The sequence below is a fragment of the Esox lucius genome, chromosome 15 (genome assembly GCF_011004845.1).
Source record: "Esox lucius isolate fEsoLuc1 chromosome 15, fEsoLuc1.pri, whole genome shotgun sequence".
Classification (NCBI taxonomy): domain Eukaryota; kingdom Metazoa; phylum Chordata; class Actinopteri; order Esociformes; family Esocidae; genus Esox; species Esox lucius.
The window spans coordinates 5,092,635-5,104,647 of NC_047583.1; the positions used below are offsets into that span (position 1 = coordinate 5,092,635).

General features: G+C 42.8%; 1 protein-coding gene across 1 annotated transcript; it reads right to left on the minus strand.

Annotated features, from left to right (window-relative positions):
* Positions 1-3,910: 3,910 nt before the first annotated feature.
* cmah (cytidine monophospho-N-acetylneuraminic acid hydroxylase) lies at positions 3,911-5,748 on the minus strand. The gene is made up of 2 exons (XM_034297591.1): positions 5,706-5,748; positions 3,911-4,398 (listed from the first exon to the last, which is right to left on the minus strand). The coding sequence occupies exons 1-2, from the start codon at positions 5,742-5,744 to the stop codon at positions 4,114-4,116; spliced, it is 324 nt and encodes a 107-aa protein (XP_034153482.1). The 5' UTR covers positions 5,745-5,748; the 3' UTR covers positions 3,911-4,113.
* Positions 5,749-12,013: the final 6,265 nt, after the last annotated feature.

Consider the following 12,013-nt stretch of genomic DNA (forward strand, 5'->3'; position numbering starts at 1 on the left):
ACCCTAGAAATGGTTGTGCGTGAAAATCCCAGTAACTGAGCAGATTGTGAAATACTCAGACCGGCCCGTCAGGTACCAACAACCATGCCACGCTCAAAATTGCTTAAATCACCTTTCTTTACCATTCTGACATTCAGTTTGGAGTTCAGGAGATTGTCTTGACCAGGACCACACCCCTAAATGCATTGAAGCAACTGCCATGTGATTGCTTGATTAGATAATTGCATTAATGAGAAATTGAACAGGTGTTCCTAATAATCCTTTAGGTGAGTGTATATGGTTCATGCATTCGAAATGTTTAACTGATATGCTGAACAATACCTTGCACTGTCTTTTTTCAGGTAGCCTAAATGATCATGCAAATAACAGTAACACATGCAAAAGTTAGAGCCGATAGGAAAACCATAAAACATGAACTAGCCAAAAATTTACAGGGGTTTAGTGCAATGCTGTATTTTGAGGAATGTAGTCTTTGAACTTGATGAGAAGTTATTTCTTTATTACCAGGACTTTGTTCAAAACATTAACTGTTTAAGAGAGAATTATTGAGCACTATTGCTGTGGACTACAAGAGGAAAACTCTGAACTTCAAAATGTAAACTGTGTAGTGTGTAAAATGAAAAAAAAAGCAGTAAAGCAGTAAATGGAACTACTAAAACAATGAATGTCTTAGACTTTGAACTTGAAAACTTTAAACAGTTGAACTTTCAACTCAGAATGCAGGATAGAGTTGTGTTCATAGGTGTGCAGAAATTGTGAAATTTTGGCATTGGTTTTAAAAATATGTTACTGATCGTGCAATTTTTGTAAATTGTATTTAAGGATAGTGATCATATGAATGTATTATCACATAGTTGTTTGGCTCCTTTCTAAATCATAATGATGACATAAATCACTTTTACTGCACAAGGGGCTTTGTGGGATTGTTGACATGCTGTACACTGCCTGCTGTTACCTACCTGGCTACCTGCCAAACTTTTTCTAATTTACTTTATATAAGCTCATTGGTCAAATTCTACTCTAAGAGTTTTACCAATGTAAAAAAATTTATCTGTTGACCTCTTACCCAACTTTACTACACCGGGACTCTTTTTGGACATAATTAACAGAACTACTCAATCAATCAATCAAATGTATTTATAAAGCCCTTTTTACAACAGCAGTTGTCACAAAGTGCTTTTACAGAGACACCCAGCCTTAAAGGCATTTTTGATAGGGCTACCAATCTGAAACATTTCTTGTTTGTTGCCCTGTCCTCAAAGGAGTTTTTAGGCAGTTGTACACAAGAAGGCATACAGCTGTGCTCAAAGGTTTGCATACCCTTGGAGAATTGATAATATATGTATCATTTGTAAAGAAAACATGAGTGAGCAGGCAATCATATTCAACTGTAGTTTATAACAGAATGGCACAATCATAAAACTAAACATGGCAACAGAAAAAATTAACTGACCCCTGTTCAAAAGTCTGCATACCCTTAGTTCTTAATACTGTGTATTGCCCCCTTTAGCATCAATGACAGAGGGCATTCTTTTGTAATAGTTGTCTATGAGGCCCAAAATTCTTGCTGGTGGCATAGCTGCCTGTTCGTCTTGGCAAAATACCTCCAGGTCATGCAAAGTCTTTGGTCGTCTTGCATGAATCACATGTTTGAGATCTCCCCAGAGTGGCTTGATGATATTAAGGTCAGGAGACTGTGATGGCCACTCCAGAACCTTCACCTTTTTCTGCTGTAACCACTGGAATAAAGCTCTATTTTGGTCTTGTCACTCCAAATTACAGTGTGCCAGAAGTTGTGAGGCGGGTCAAGGTGTTGCGGGGCATATTATAACTTTTTTTTTGTGGCATCAACGTAGTAAAGGCTTTTTTCTGGCAACTCGACCATGCAGCTCATTTTTGTTCAAGTATCGTTGTATTGTGCTCCTTGAAACAACTACACATTCTAATTCCAGAGCAGCCTGTATTTCACCTGAGGTTACTTCTTTGTATCTCAAACAGTTCTTCTGGCAGTTTAGACTGAAATATTTCTTGGTCTACCTGACCTTGGCTTGGTATCAAGAGATCCCAGAATTTTCCACTTCTTAATTAATAAATGATTGAACAGTACTGACTGGTATTTGCAAGGCTTTGGATATCTTTTTTAATCCTTTTCCATCGTTATGAAGTTCCATTACCTTGTTACGCAGGTCTTATGACAGTTCTTTTCTGCTCCCCATGGCTCAGTATCTACTGTAGCCTGCTCAGTGCATTCACGTGAGAGCTAACAAACTCATTGACTGTACAGACACTCATTGCAATTTAAAAAGCCACAGCTGTGGGAAATTCACCTTTAATTGCCATTTTCACCTGTGTGTCACCTTGTGTGTCTGTAACAAGGCCAAACATTCAAGGGTAAACTTTTGTAAACTTTTGATCAGTGCAATTTGGGTGATTTATGTAATCATTAGGATTTTAAAAGGAGCCAAAAAACAATGTGACAATAAATGGCTTCATATGATAATATCCTTAAATGAATTTCTGTATTTTATTATTATCAGTCTCATATTTTCTAAATCAATGCCAAAATTTCACAATTTCTGCCAGGGTATGTGAACTTATGAGCACAACTGTAATAAACAACTTTATTATAATGACAACAGCAAAGCCAGTAAAAGTTTACCAAAACATAAAGCATTCAATTACTTTTAAACATCTTTATATCGAAACGTGACACATTTCTATTAAATGCATCACATCAATCTGTGGGTGGGGCAACCAGCAGCATACAATATGACACACACACAAACATAAACACCCACACACATTTGTGAGAATTGTGAGAATAAACACAGGATAACGGGGACATAAACATATTGTGTATCTCAGATGCATGTGCTTTCACAAAGTAACCTGCAAATGGGCAGTAGATCCTGGGCTGCGATGACTTCACTAGCCGGACATTGTTGTTGAGGAGCTTCTTCCTTTCAATCTTGATGAAATCAGCTTTCCAGGTCTCTGACGACAGAAGATTTACAGGAAAACTGCTGACGTGAAAGATTTTTCTGAAACAAACATTGTTTTAATCATTCAATTTTTCTTTGTCTATCTGTACACCTATACTCAGTATTCCCACACATCTAACCTGTGTATTTCCCTCCACTGAGAATCATAGAGAAGCCAGATGCCCCACCGGCAAAATCACTCATCATGAGGTCCACATTGTGGGGCATCCGGCCATTGTTTGGCCTCGTACACACCATCGTGTTGAGGACCTGCATGGGGAGGTTACACTTATTTGCATGGTGGTGCTGCTGGCAGATTTGATTTTGCATAGAAGCAAACAAAGAAATTAGTTATTGGACGTGAGTAATCGTATGGTCAATCAACAAATGCGACATTGATGCGACAAGGACACAAGTGGGTGTGTGGTCAATAAAATGAACTGATTTCATCTGTGGGTCACTTAAGTGTTGTGACATTTTGAAAACTTGTAAATGCTACCTAAATGGCACAGGAATAGATGAGTAGATGAGTTCTGCCCAGCACACTCTCTCTTTTAATAAACAAAAATCACGCACGACCAAACAACAAAGAAAGGGGCTGACTCAAGCAGCAAAAACTACTGTACACAATGGTCATATAGAAACGTACACTATCGGCACCACACATCAAAAACAGCAAACACAATGATCCACAAATGGGGGGAGCAGAGGGGAAACATTTAAACACTTACAAACGATATGATAGGGACCTGGTGTGCATGATTGAAGACATGTGACACAAAACAAGTCCGGGATGTGTTCATGAGTGACGGGAACTGAGGGTGCACAGAACGGTGGCGCTGCTGCTCACCACACCGTGACAATCAGGCCCAGTTGATCTGGATTTTGGATATAAATGACTTTGAAAGAGGGTTCATTATTGGGTCTCTTCCAGGACGACAACGCCCCCGTCTTTAATTTGTCACCTTAGTGCATATAAATATATAACGCTTACCAGAACACTGGCCTTGAAGTGTTTCCAACATAAATCGGAAACATCAGGTCTCTTCTCAGACAGGGTTGGGTAGCTGACAAGACATCTTGCGTGAATAAGCCATTTAGTTGTCAGCTAAGTACTCAACTCGCCCTCGTCTCATTCAGTCAAATAGCTGACGGACGGGGCTGGAAGGATGCTGTTAACGTGATTCGGCTGATTAAACAATATAACTGACAAATAATGTTGCGCTAGGTCCGGCGCCATTTTCTCTGTGTACCTGAGATGGTCGGAGTGCATGTTGCTGAAGTAGATGAGGTCTGCCCAGCGCACTGTTTCCATGGAGTCTGCTGGGTGCTCGTGGAGCAGCCACCAGCCCCTGGCAAAGGCCGGGCCCTTTCTCCCGAGTGTGAGCTCCATGCACGCGTGGGTGAGGTAGGTCACCTGGGGGGGAACGCAAAGGTCGATTTTCGCGCAGAGAACTATTGTGTCGACAAACATGTGGGGACACGCAGCTGCCATGTTAAATGCCATTGTGTAATTTCTGATCTGTACGGCTGTGGGTGTCTGTGTGTGTGTGTGTGTGTGTGTGTGTGTGTGTGTGTGTGTGTGTGTGTGTGTGTGTGTGTGCGCGCGCGTGCGTGCGTGCGTGTGTGTGTGTCTGCAGGATTCAGAGTCGCCTCTCCCTCCTGCTGGTCCTGTGGATCCTTAGGGTCAACCAACCAGGGGTCACAGACAATCACCTCCACCAATTGCAGGCCACCGTCATCTGTCATCACAATGTCTACTCAAGCAGGAACAGCTCGGTCAGGGCATGTCTGCCAGAATCAGCTGGAATGCCGGTCTAACCACCATTATGTATTTAACATGCATTTAATACAGTGTAAAACTGGGTCCTTGGCTTCTTATACAGATGAGCCCTGAGATGCAGTGTGTTAAAAACATACAAATATGAAAAACATTCACAATGAACAGCAAAAGGTCAGTTGTCTGAAAAGTGCTGATGAAAGCAGCCAAGTTGTTTGCGAGGATATAGTGCAAATGGCAACGCTGCTATATTATTGTGCTGGGGGAGTAGGGTCAGTTCTCCTTCTCTGCTATAAATCCTTGTAGATATAAGGAATGCATTTTCAAAATGTTCCCTGTGTCCTGCCGTTTTAAACTTAGGAGGACATGAGGTCCTGGCCCACACCTGAGGGGTACCTGGCTTGAAAGACCCGTTGCTGTCCCTGTCCAAATTCCTCCTGGTTGTGTTGCAGATCAAGACGATACCTGACGATTTCAGTTGCCACTGTGCTGACACCTCCCCCTCCCCTGTGTTGTCCCTGTCCTTGTCCATCTGGTCATGCTTCTGACCTGGACTAAGTTAAATTATGGCAACAAACATTTTGTCACCCCTAATAGACAATACTGTAGGGGTTAAACAAACATTAGATGTATGCTTCAGGGTGTTGATGGGGTTTCTTTAAGTAGAAAAGAAAGGCAAGAAGTCTGATTGCCTTTAAGTGAAACATTTCAGCCAAGCGGAAAACAAGTATACGGTCTAATTTGCATTGTGGTCCTCATTTAACTTTCAGTTGGAGAAAAATGGACAGCTGAGTAAATAAGCTCACATCGTGTCCATACACACACAATTGTTAGAGACGAACACAAAAGCTAAAACAATCATATTTCAGAATAGCCTAAAATAGAAGATTCATTTATCAAAGGGAAATAGATTGTGTTCAAAAGAAATTAGAAACACAGCTTACCCAGCTCATCCTGTGTGAAGCTGTCAGGAAGGTTGACATGCTGCATGATTGAGACATTCAGCATCCAGTAGTGTTTCGTACATCGGACCGTCCTGCATCAAACCACCCTGTCAGTCTGCCGTCCCACTTACTGTGATTTTATTATTATTTACTGTTTTCATTTTATTTACTGTTATTTGGTCAAGGTCAGAATAGAACAGGATAAGGGTTAAAATAAGTGTAAGGGTAAGTATACAGTAGAAATGCTACAGATTTTCTGTAGAGCATTTGATTTTGGGGATTCTCCAATACAAGAACTAAAAAATAGAACCCTTTTTGCTTCTATAAGAAAACTTTATGACAGTGTATTCTACAAAGAATAAAGAAAAAGGATCAAAATGTATGCATAATGGGAGCTCTATCATGTTCTACATACTGCAACGTCTATATATGTCTACTAAATACATTTCAACTGAAGATCAACAAATTGCCTTTCCACAGTAACAGCCCCAATCAAATCAAATGGTTGGTATGCTGAAACCTAAATAATTATCAAGCCCGTTTGACACTGACAAATGTAAAGGGAAGGTCTCACAGACCCGGGGATGCCTGCACTCAAGACGACATCATAACGTTGCCGTTCGTCGTCGCTGGTCTCCTAGATTCCATCGTCCCCGTTCCCAAGAGAAACTAACGCAGCCTGGACACAGGATTACGCATATGTCAATGGGTCCTTTATCAACGTCCCCAGGATGAGGTTAATGGGTGGAAAACATTTTGGTTTTCACCAAACATAGCAGAACCACAAAATCTAAACGCTTGTCTCTTAGAAGCATTTTGGCAAACCTGAGTTAACTTTGTGTCTGGGGCACTGACGTAGCGTGGTGAGGCCAGGCCCAGGTGCAATATGTCCTTACGGGGCCCATATTTGTTTCAACAGGATCATCTCACATCAAAATGACACTGTGTTTTACTAAAGACCTCCTGGTTACCTATAGTGTAATATTTTATAGATTATGAAGGTCAGTAATTCAAGTGGTACTCCATTAATATTTTGTCATAAATCGAAATGTCATAATCCCTAACTGGTTTCAGAAATGGAGAGTGTGGTGAAAGGAAAACTTGGATGGCTTTATAAGCGCTCACATACCAGTTACAGTTGTTCTTGTCGTTCAAGTTGTTCCTAACCTGATCTTCTTTTGCAGTGGCGGTGTCACTGATGGAATCTCACTCTTATTATCACTTTGTCACATGAATATCAGGAAACATCTTTCACACCTTTTTCAAAAGGAAACATTCAAACTGTAACGAGGACTCGCGTGGTATTCGGCGTGCGTCATCACCGGCCTTCTAGTCACGCCGCTCCTCCTCCCACGGCACTGTCATGTCTTGTTATTGCACACACCTGGTGTCCATTCCCTCATTAGGTTGTCTATATTAGTTCCTGTGTTGCTGGGCGTCTTTGTGAGGTATTGTTCTATGTCTGGTGTTGTACAAGAAACTTTGCACGCTTGGTGTTGCGCTTGATTTTCTGCGTGCCATTTAAGTATTAATATACTAAGTTACGTTAACTGCCTCCCTGCGTTTGACTCCTTCATTCTACGCGCACCACAACGACACCCATTCTGACACAAACATTCCTAAACATTCTGTACCTCATAATTTAGGATTGAGGCTCTTAGATAATGTAATGAAGAATATATGGATGCGGTTTATCTAAAAATTTGATAAAGCTATTTCAAAAGAAAATTCTGTATCTCATTAATTGGTAAAAATAAAAGTTGAGGCTCTTAGGAAATGTAATGAGGATTATGGAGATGCGATATGGAATGAATATCTAAAAATATTTAAAAAAGCAATTTCAAAAGGAAACTTTAAAATATTTTCAAAAACGTTATGCTTCATTGTTTGTGAGAAATCCATGTTGAGGCTCTTAGATAATGTAATGAAGAATATGCAGATGGGATTTGGGATTAATATCTCAAAATTTGAAAAAGCTATTTCAAAAATAAACTTTAAAATATTCATAAAAAATCAGTACCTCCTTATTTGTGAAAAATCTAAGTTGAGGCTTTTAGACAATGTCATATAGACTGTAGTGGAGATGAAATTCAGAAATATGAAATATCTATTTCAAGTAATAAGCTACCAACTATATCAGAAAAGCCATCGTTCTGAGGACTGCACTTTAACACCGGTCCCTACAATTTTGTTATTACAACTCCATCCATCTTCCTCCACTTATCCGGGGCCGGGTCGCGGGGGCAGCAGTCTAAGCAGGGATGCCCAGACTTCCCTCTCCCCAGACACTTCCTCCAGCTCTTCCGGGGGGACACCGAGGCGTTCCCAGGCCAGCCGGGAGACATAGTCCCTCCAGCGTGTCCTAGGTCTTCCCCGGGGTCTCCTCCCGGTGGGACGGGACCGGAACACCTTCCCAGGAAGGCGTTCCGGAGGCATCCGAAAAAGATGCCCAAGCCACCTCAGCTGACCCCTCTCGATGTGGATGAGCAGCGGCTCTACTCTGAGCTCCTCCCGGGTGACCGAGCTTCTCACCCTATCTCTAAGGGATCGCCCGGCCACCCTGCGGAGAAAGCTCATTTCGGCCGCCTGTATCCGGGATCTTGTCCTTTCGGTCATGACCCAAAGCTCATGACCATAGGTGAGAGTAGGAACGTAGATTGACTGGTAAATCGAGAGCTTCGCCTTGCGGCTCAGCTCTTTCTTCACCACGACAGACCGATACATCGACTGCATTACTGCAGAAGCTGCACCGATCCGTCTGTCATCCTTCCCTCACTCGTGAACAAGACCCCTAGATACTTAAACTCCTCCACTTGAGGCAGGCACTCTCCACCAACCTGAAGTGGGCAAGCCACCCTAAACCACACTCCTTGAGAGAGGATGGACTCTATTACAACTCTATTACCTAATTTACATGAACTATTTCGAATAGCTTCCAATCCAGACGACAGGGACCACAAAAACCATTTGAATTTTCTTGTCAAGCGTAATGTAATGTTGTTGAGACACATATAAAATAACTGACATGAATAAGTTGGGTCCTAGTGTCACAAGTTTATTTAATGTTCCAACTTGCAACAAACCAACTGCCAACCCTGCTCTATGGCCATCTTATTATAGGCCACTCGACTGACATGCGCAGTCATTTATTACCAAAGTCTAAATCCCTATCCATTACATCTCCCCCCCAAAATATACCTTTTCCAGGTAAGTTAACTACCCAATGAAAATATAACTACCCAAGACGACCTGTCAGTCGTCAAAACATCTGCTTAAGGTTCCAAACACTAGTTGTTACTATACAAACATAACCACCTTTCATAGGTTGTTATGTGACATTCTAATCAACATGTCTATAACAATTTGAACATATTTATCTCTCTCTCTTTATCTTTTTTCAGTCTTGTATGCTACCAGTCCAGCCTTGTAACTGGCTTACTCAGTCTACCGTGATTTTAGACTCTTGGGTGTGTGCCTCTGCCGCCTCTGTGAGCCTCTGTGTCGGGGCAGTAACTGTCTGTACCGGTTTCCCACTCATCTCAGAGTTCATAGACACCTCCTGTGTGGCCTGGTCTGAGGTTGTGGCCGTGGGGGTGATTGAGTTTGACACTCACTGCAAGTGTCCTCTGTTCCGCCTATACTGCGCACCTTGAGGACATTCCACCAGATATGACCGTGAGGTAGAGCTGGGACCTTTGACGTCGGCCGGGGTTTCCCATTGTTTTTGTCCATCCAGTTTCATGAGCACAGTGTCTCCTTGGCTCAAAGGATGTAGGCTTCTTACACCATTCCTGCGGTCATAGTAGAATGCCTGTTTCTCTTTAGCAGTGGCATCTGCCTGTCTGACCATCTCCTGATCAGTCCATTTTGGTCTCAAGTTCTCCTTCAAAGTGTGTAGGGTCTTCCTTCCCATCAGCAGCTCATCAAGCCTGACCCGATTCCAACAAAATTACTTTGGGAGCTATTTCCTGTGCTATGTCAGCCAATGTTGAACAAAATAAATTGGCCACTTTCCTCCGGATGTGTACCAAACTCACAACAATTTGTTCAACATTGGCTGACTGTTCAAAAACATTTTTTATCTGGATCCCGACATATTAAACAAATATAGGCCAATATCGAACCTCCCGTTCCTCTCACAAATCTTTTACATTTATGAAATGCTCCAGTCCGGTTTCAGACCCCATCCTAGTACTGAGACTGCACTCGTGAAGGTAACAAATTACCTTCTAATGGCCTCAGACAAAGGTTCTGCATCTGTTCTGTTGCTTCTTGATCTTAGTACTGCTTTTGACACTATTGATAACTCTCTTCTCTTAGAGAGACTGGAAACCCATATTAGGCTATATGGACATGTTCTAGCCTGGTTTAAATCTTATTTATCTGAAAGATATCAGTTTGTATGTGTGGATGGCATATCCTCTAAAAATTAAAGGTATGTTTTGGTGTTCCTCTGGGCCCATTATTGTCCAAACTATATATGCTGCCTCTGTAATCCGGAATCACAATGTCAGTTTTCACTGTTATGCTGATGATACACAGTTTTATATTTCAATGAAGCATGGAGAAGCTCCAAAAGTAGCTACTTCGTAAGCATGCATTTCAGTTATTACTACTTGCTTTTATACTCAAGGTAAACAGAAATGGTCATTTTAGGACCCAAGAAATAAAATGCTTTGTTGGCAGATCTCACTGTGAACCTCAGCGGCTGCATGGTCGTATCTCTAAAAAACTGTAAGAAACCTCTGCGTTACCCTGGGACTGACCTCTCCTTTGATGAACATATAAAATATGTCTCAAGAGTTGCTTATTTTCATTTTCTAAATATTGCAAAAATCTGAAACTTTCTTTCAAAAACTGATGCAGAAAACGAATCCATGTTTTTGTTACTTCTAGATTAGATTACTGCAATGCTCTTCTTTCTGGTTACCCTGACAAATCAATAAATAAACTTAAATTAGTGCTGCACACTGCTGCTAGAATCCTAACTAGAACAAAATAATTTGAACACATTACTCCTGTACTAGCGTCCTTACACTGGCTGCCCATTATGGTTAAGGCTGATTTTAAGGTTTTACTGTTAACCATCCATCCATCCATCTTCTTCCGCTTATCCGGGGCCGGGTCGCGGGGGCAGCAGTCTAAGCAGGGATGCCCAGACTTCCCTCTCCCCAGACACTTCCTCCAGCTCTTCCGGGGGGACACTGAGGCGTTCCCAGGCCAGCCGGGAGACATAGTCCCTCCAGCGTGTCCTAGGTCTTCCCCGGGGTCTCCTCCCTGTGGGACGGGACTGGAACACCTTTCCAGGAAGGCGTTCCGGAGGCATCCGAAACAGATGCCCAAGCCACCTTAGCTGACCCCTCTCAATGTGGAGGAGCAGCGGCTCTACTCTGAGCTCCTCCCGGGTGACCGAGCTTCTCACCCTATCTCTAAGGGATCGCCCAGCCACCCTGCAGAGAAAGGGCCGCCTGTATCCCAGATCATGACCCAAAGCTCACTGTTAATCTATAAATCAATACATGGACTTGCTCCTACTTACCTCGCTGAAATGATCCAGCCATACATACCTACACGTATGATTTGCCAATTAAGGTTAGAAATGCAAACTCAGTGCAAATTTTCAACTGAAGACTCATCTCTACAGCACAGTTTATGATTAAGTGTAGTCTGGCCCAGGGGTGTGAAGGTGACCAGAAAGGCTTGATACTGTCCACCCTTGCTGTCTTGCCAGGTGGGGTCTCATCGCCACTGGAATGCCCTCCCTCCAATGCCTCTCAGGGGCGGAGTCATTGGCTTGTTGTTGTCTCTCTTTTGCGCACTTGTGCAATTGGGCTGTACTCTGCTGGCAATACTCGGCCCTCATTCAGGGTGGTTGCGGTTGATGGGTGTCCCTTTGGTTGATGCCTGGCAATGTGGGTGGATTGATTTCCTGCCTGTTGAGTCCTGTCCTGGGCCTCGCCCAGATAGGGCCACAGTGTCACTGGACCCTCCTGTCTCAGCCCCAAGGTCTTACGCTGCTATATTATTGTGCTGGGGGAGTAGGGTCAGTTCTCCTTCTCCACTAAAAATCCTTGAAGATATAAGGAATGCATTTTCTAAATGTTCCCTGTCTCCAGTCGTTTTAAACTTAGGAGGACATGAGGTCCTGGCCCACACCTGAGGTGTACCTGGCCTGAAAGACCCGTTGCTTTCCATGTCCAAGGTACTCCTGTTTGTGTTGCAGATCAAGACGACACCTGATGATTTCAGCTGCCCTGTGCAGACACCTCCCCGTCCCCTGTGTTGTCCCTGTCCTTGTCCATCTGGTC

Bases quoted from the DNA above. Each gene is read 5' to 3' on its own strand.
- cmah (XM_034297591.1), bottom strand. From the start codon at position 5,744: ATGTCAACCTTCCTGACAGCTTCACACAGGATGAGCTGG. The intron at 4,399-5,705 runs GTAAGCTGTGTT...GTTCCCCCCCAG, and splicing joins CTTCACACAGGATGAGCTGG to GTGACCTACCTCACCCACGC.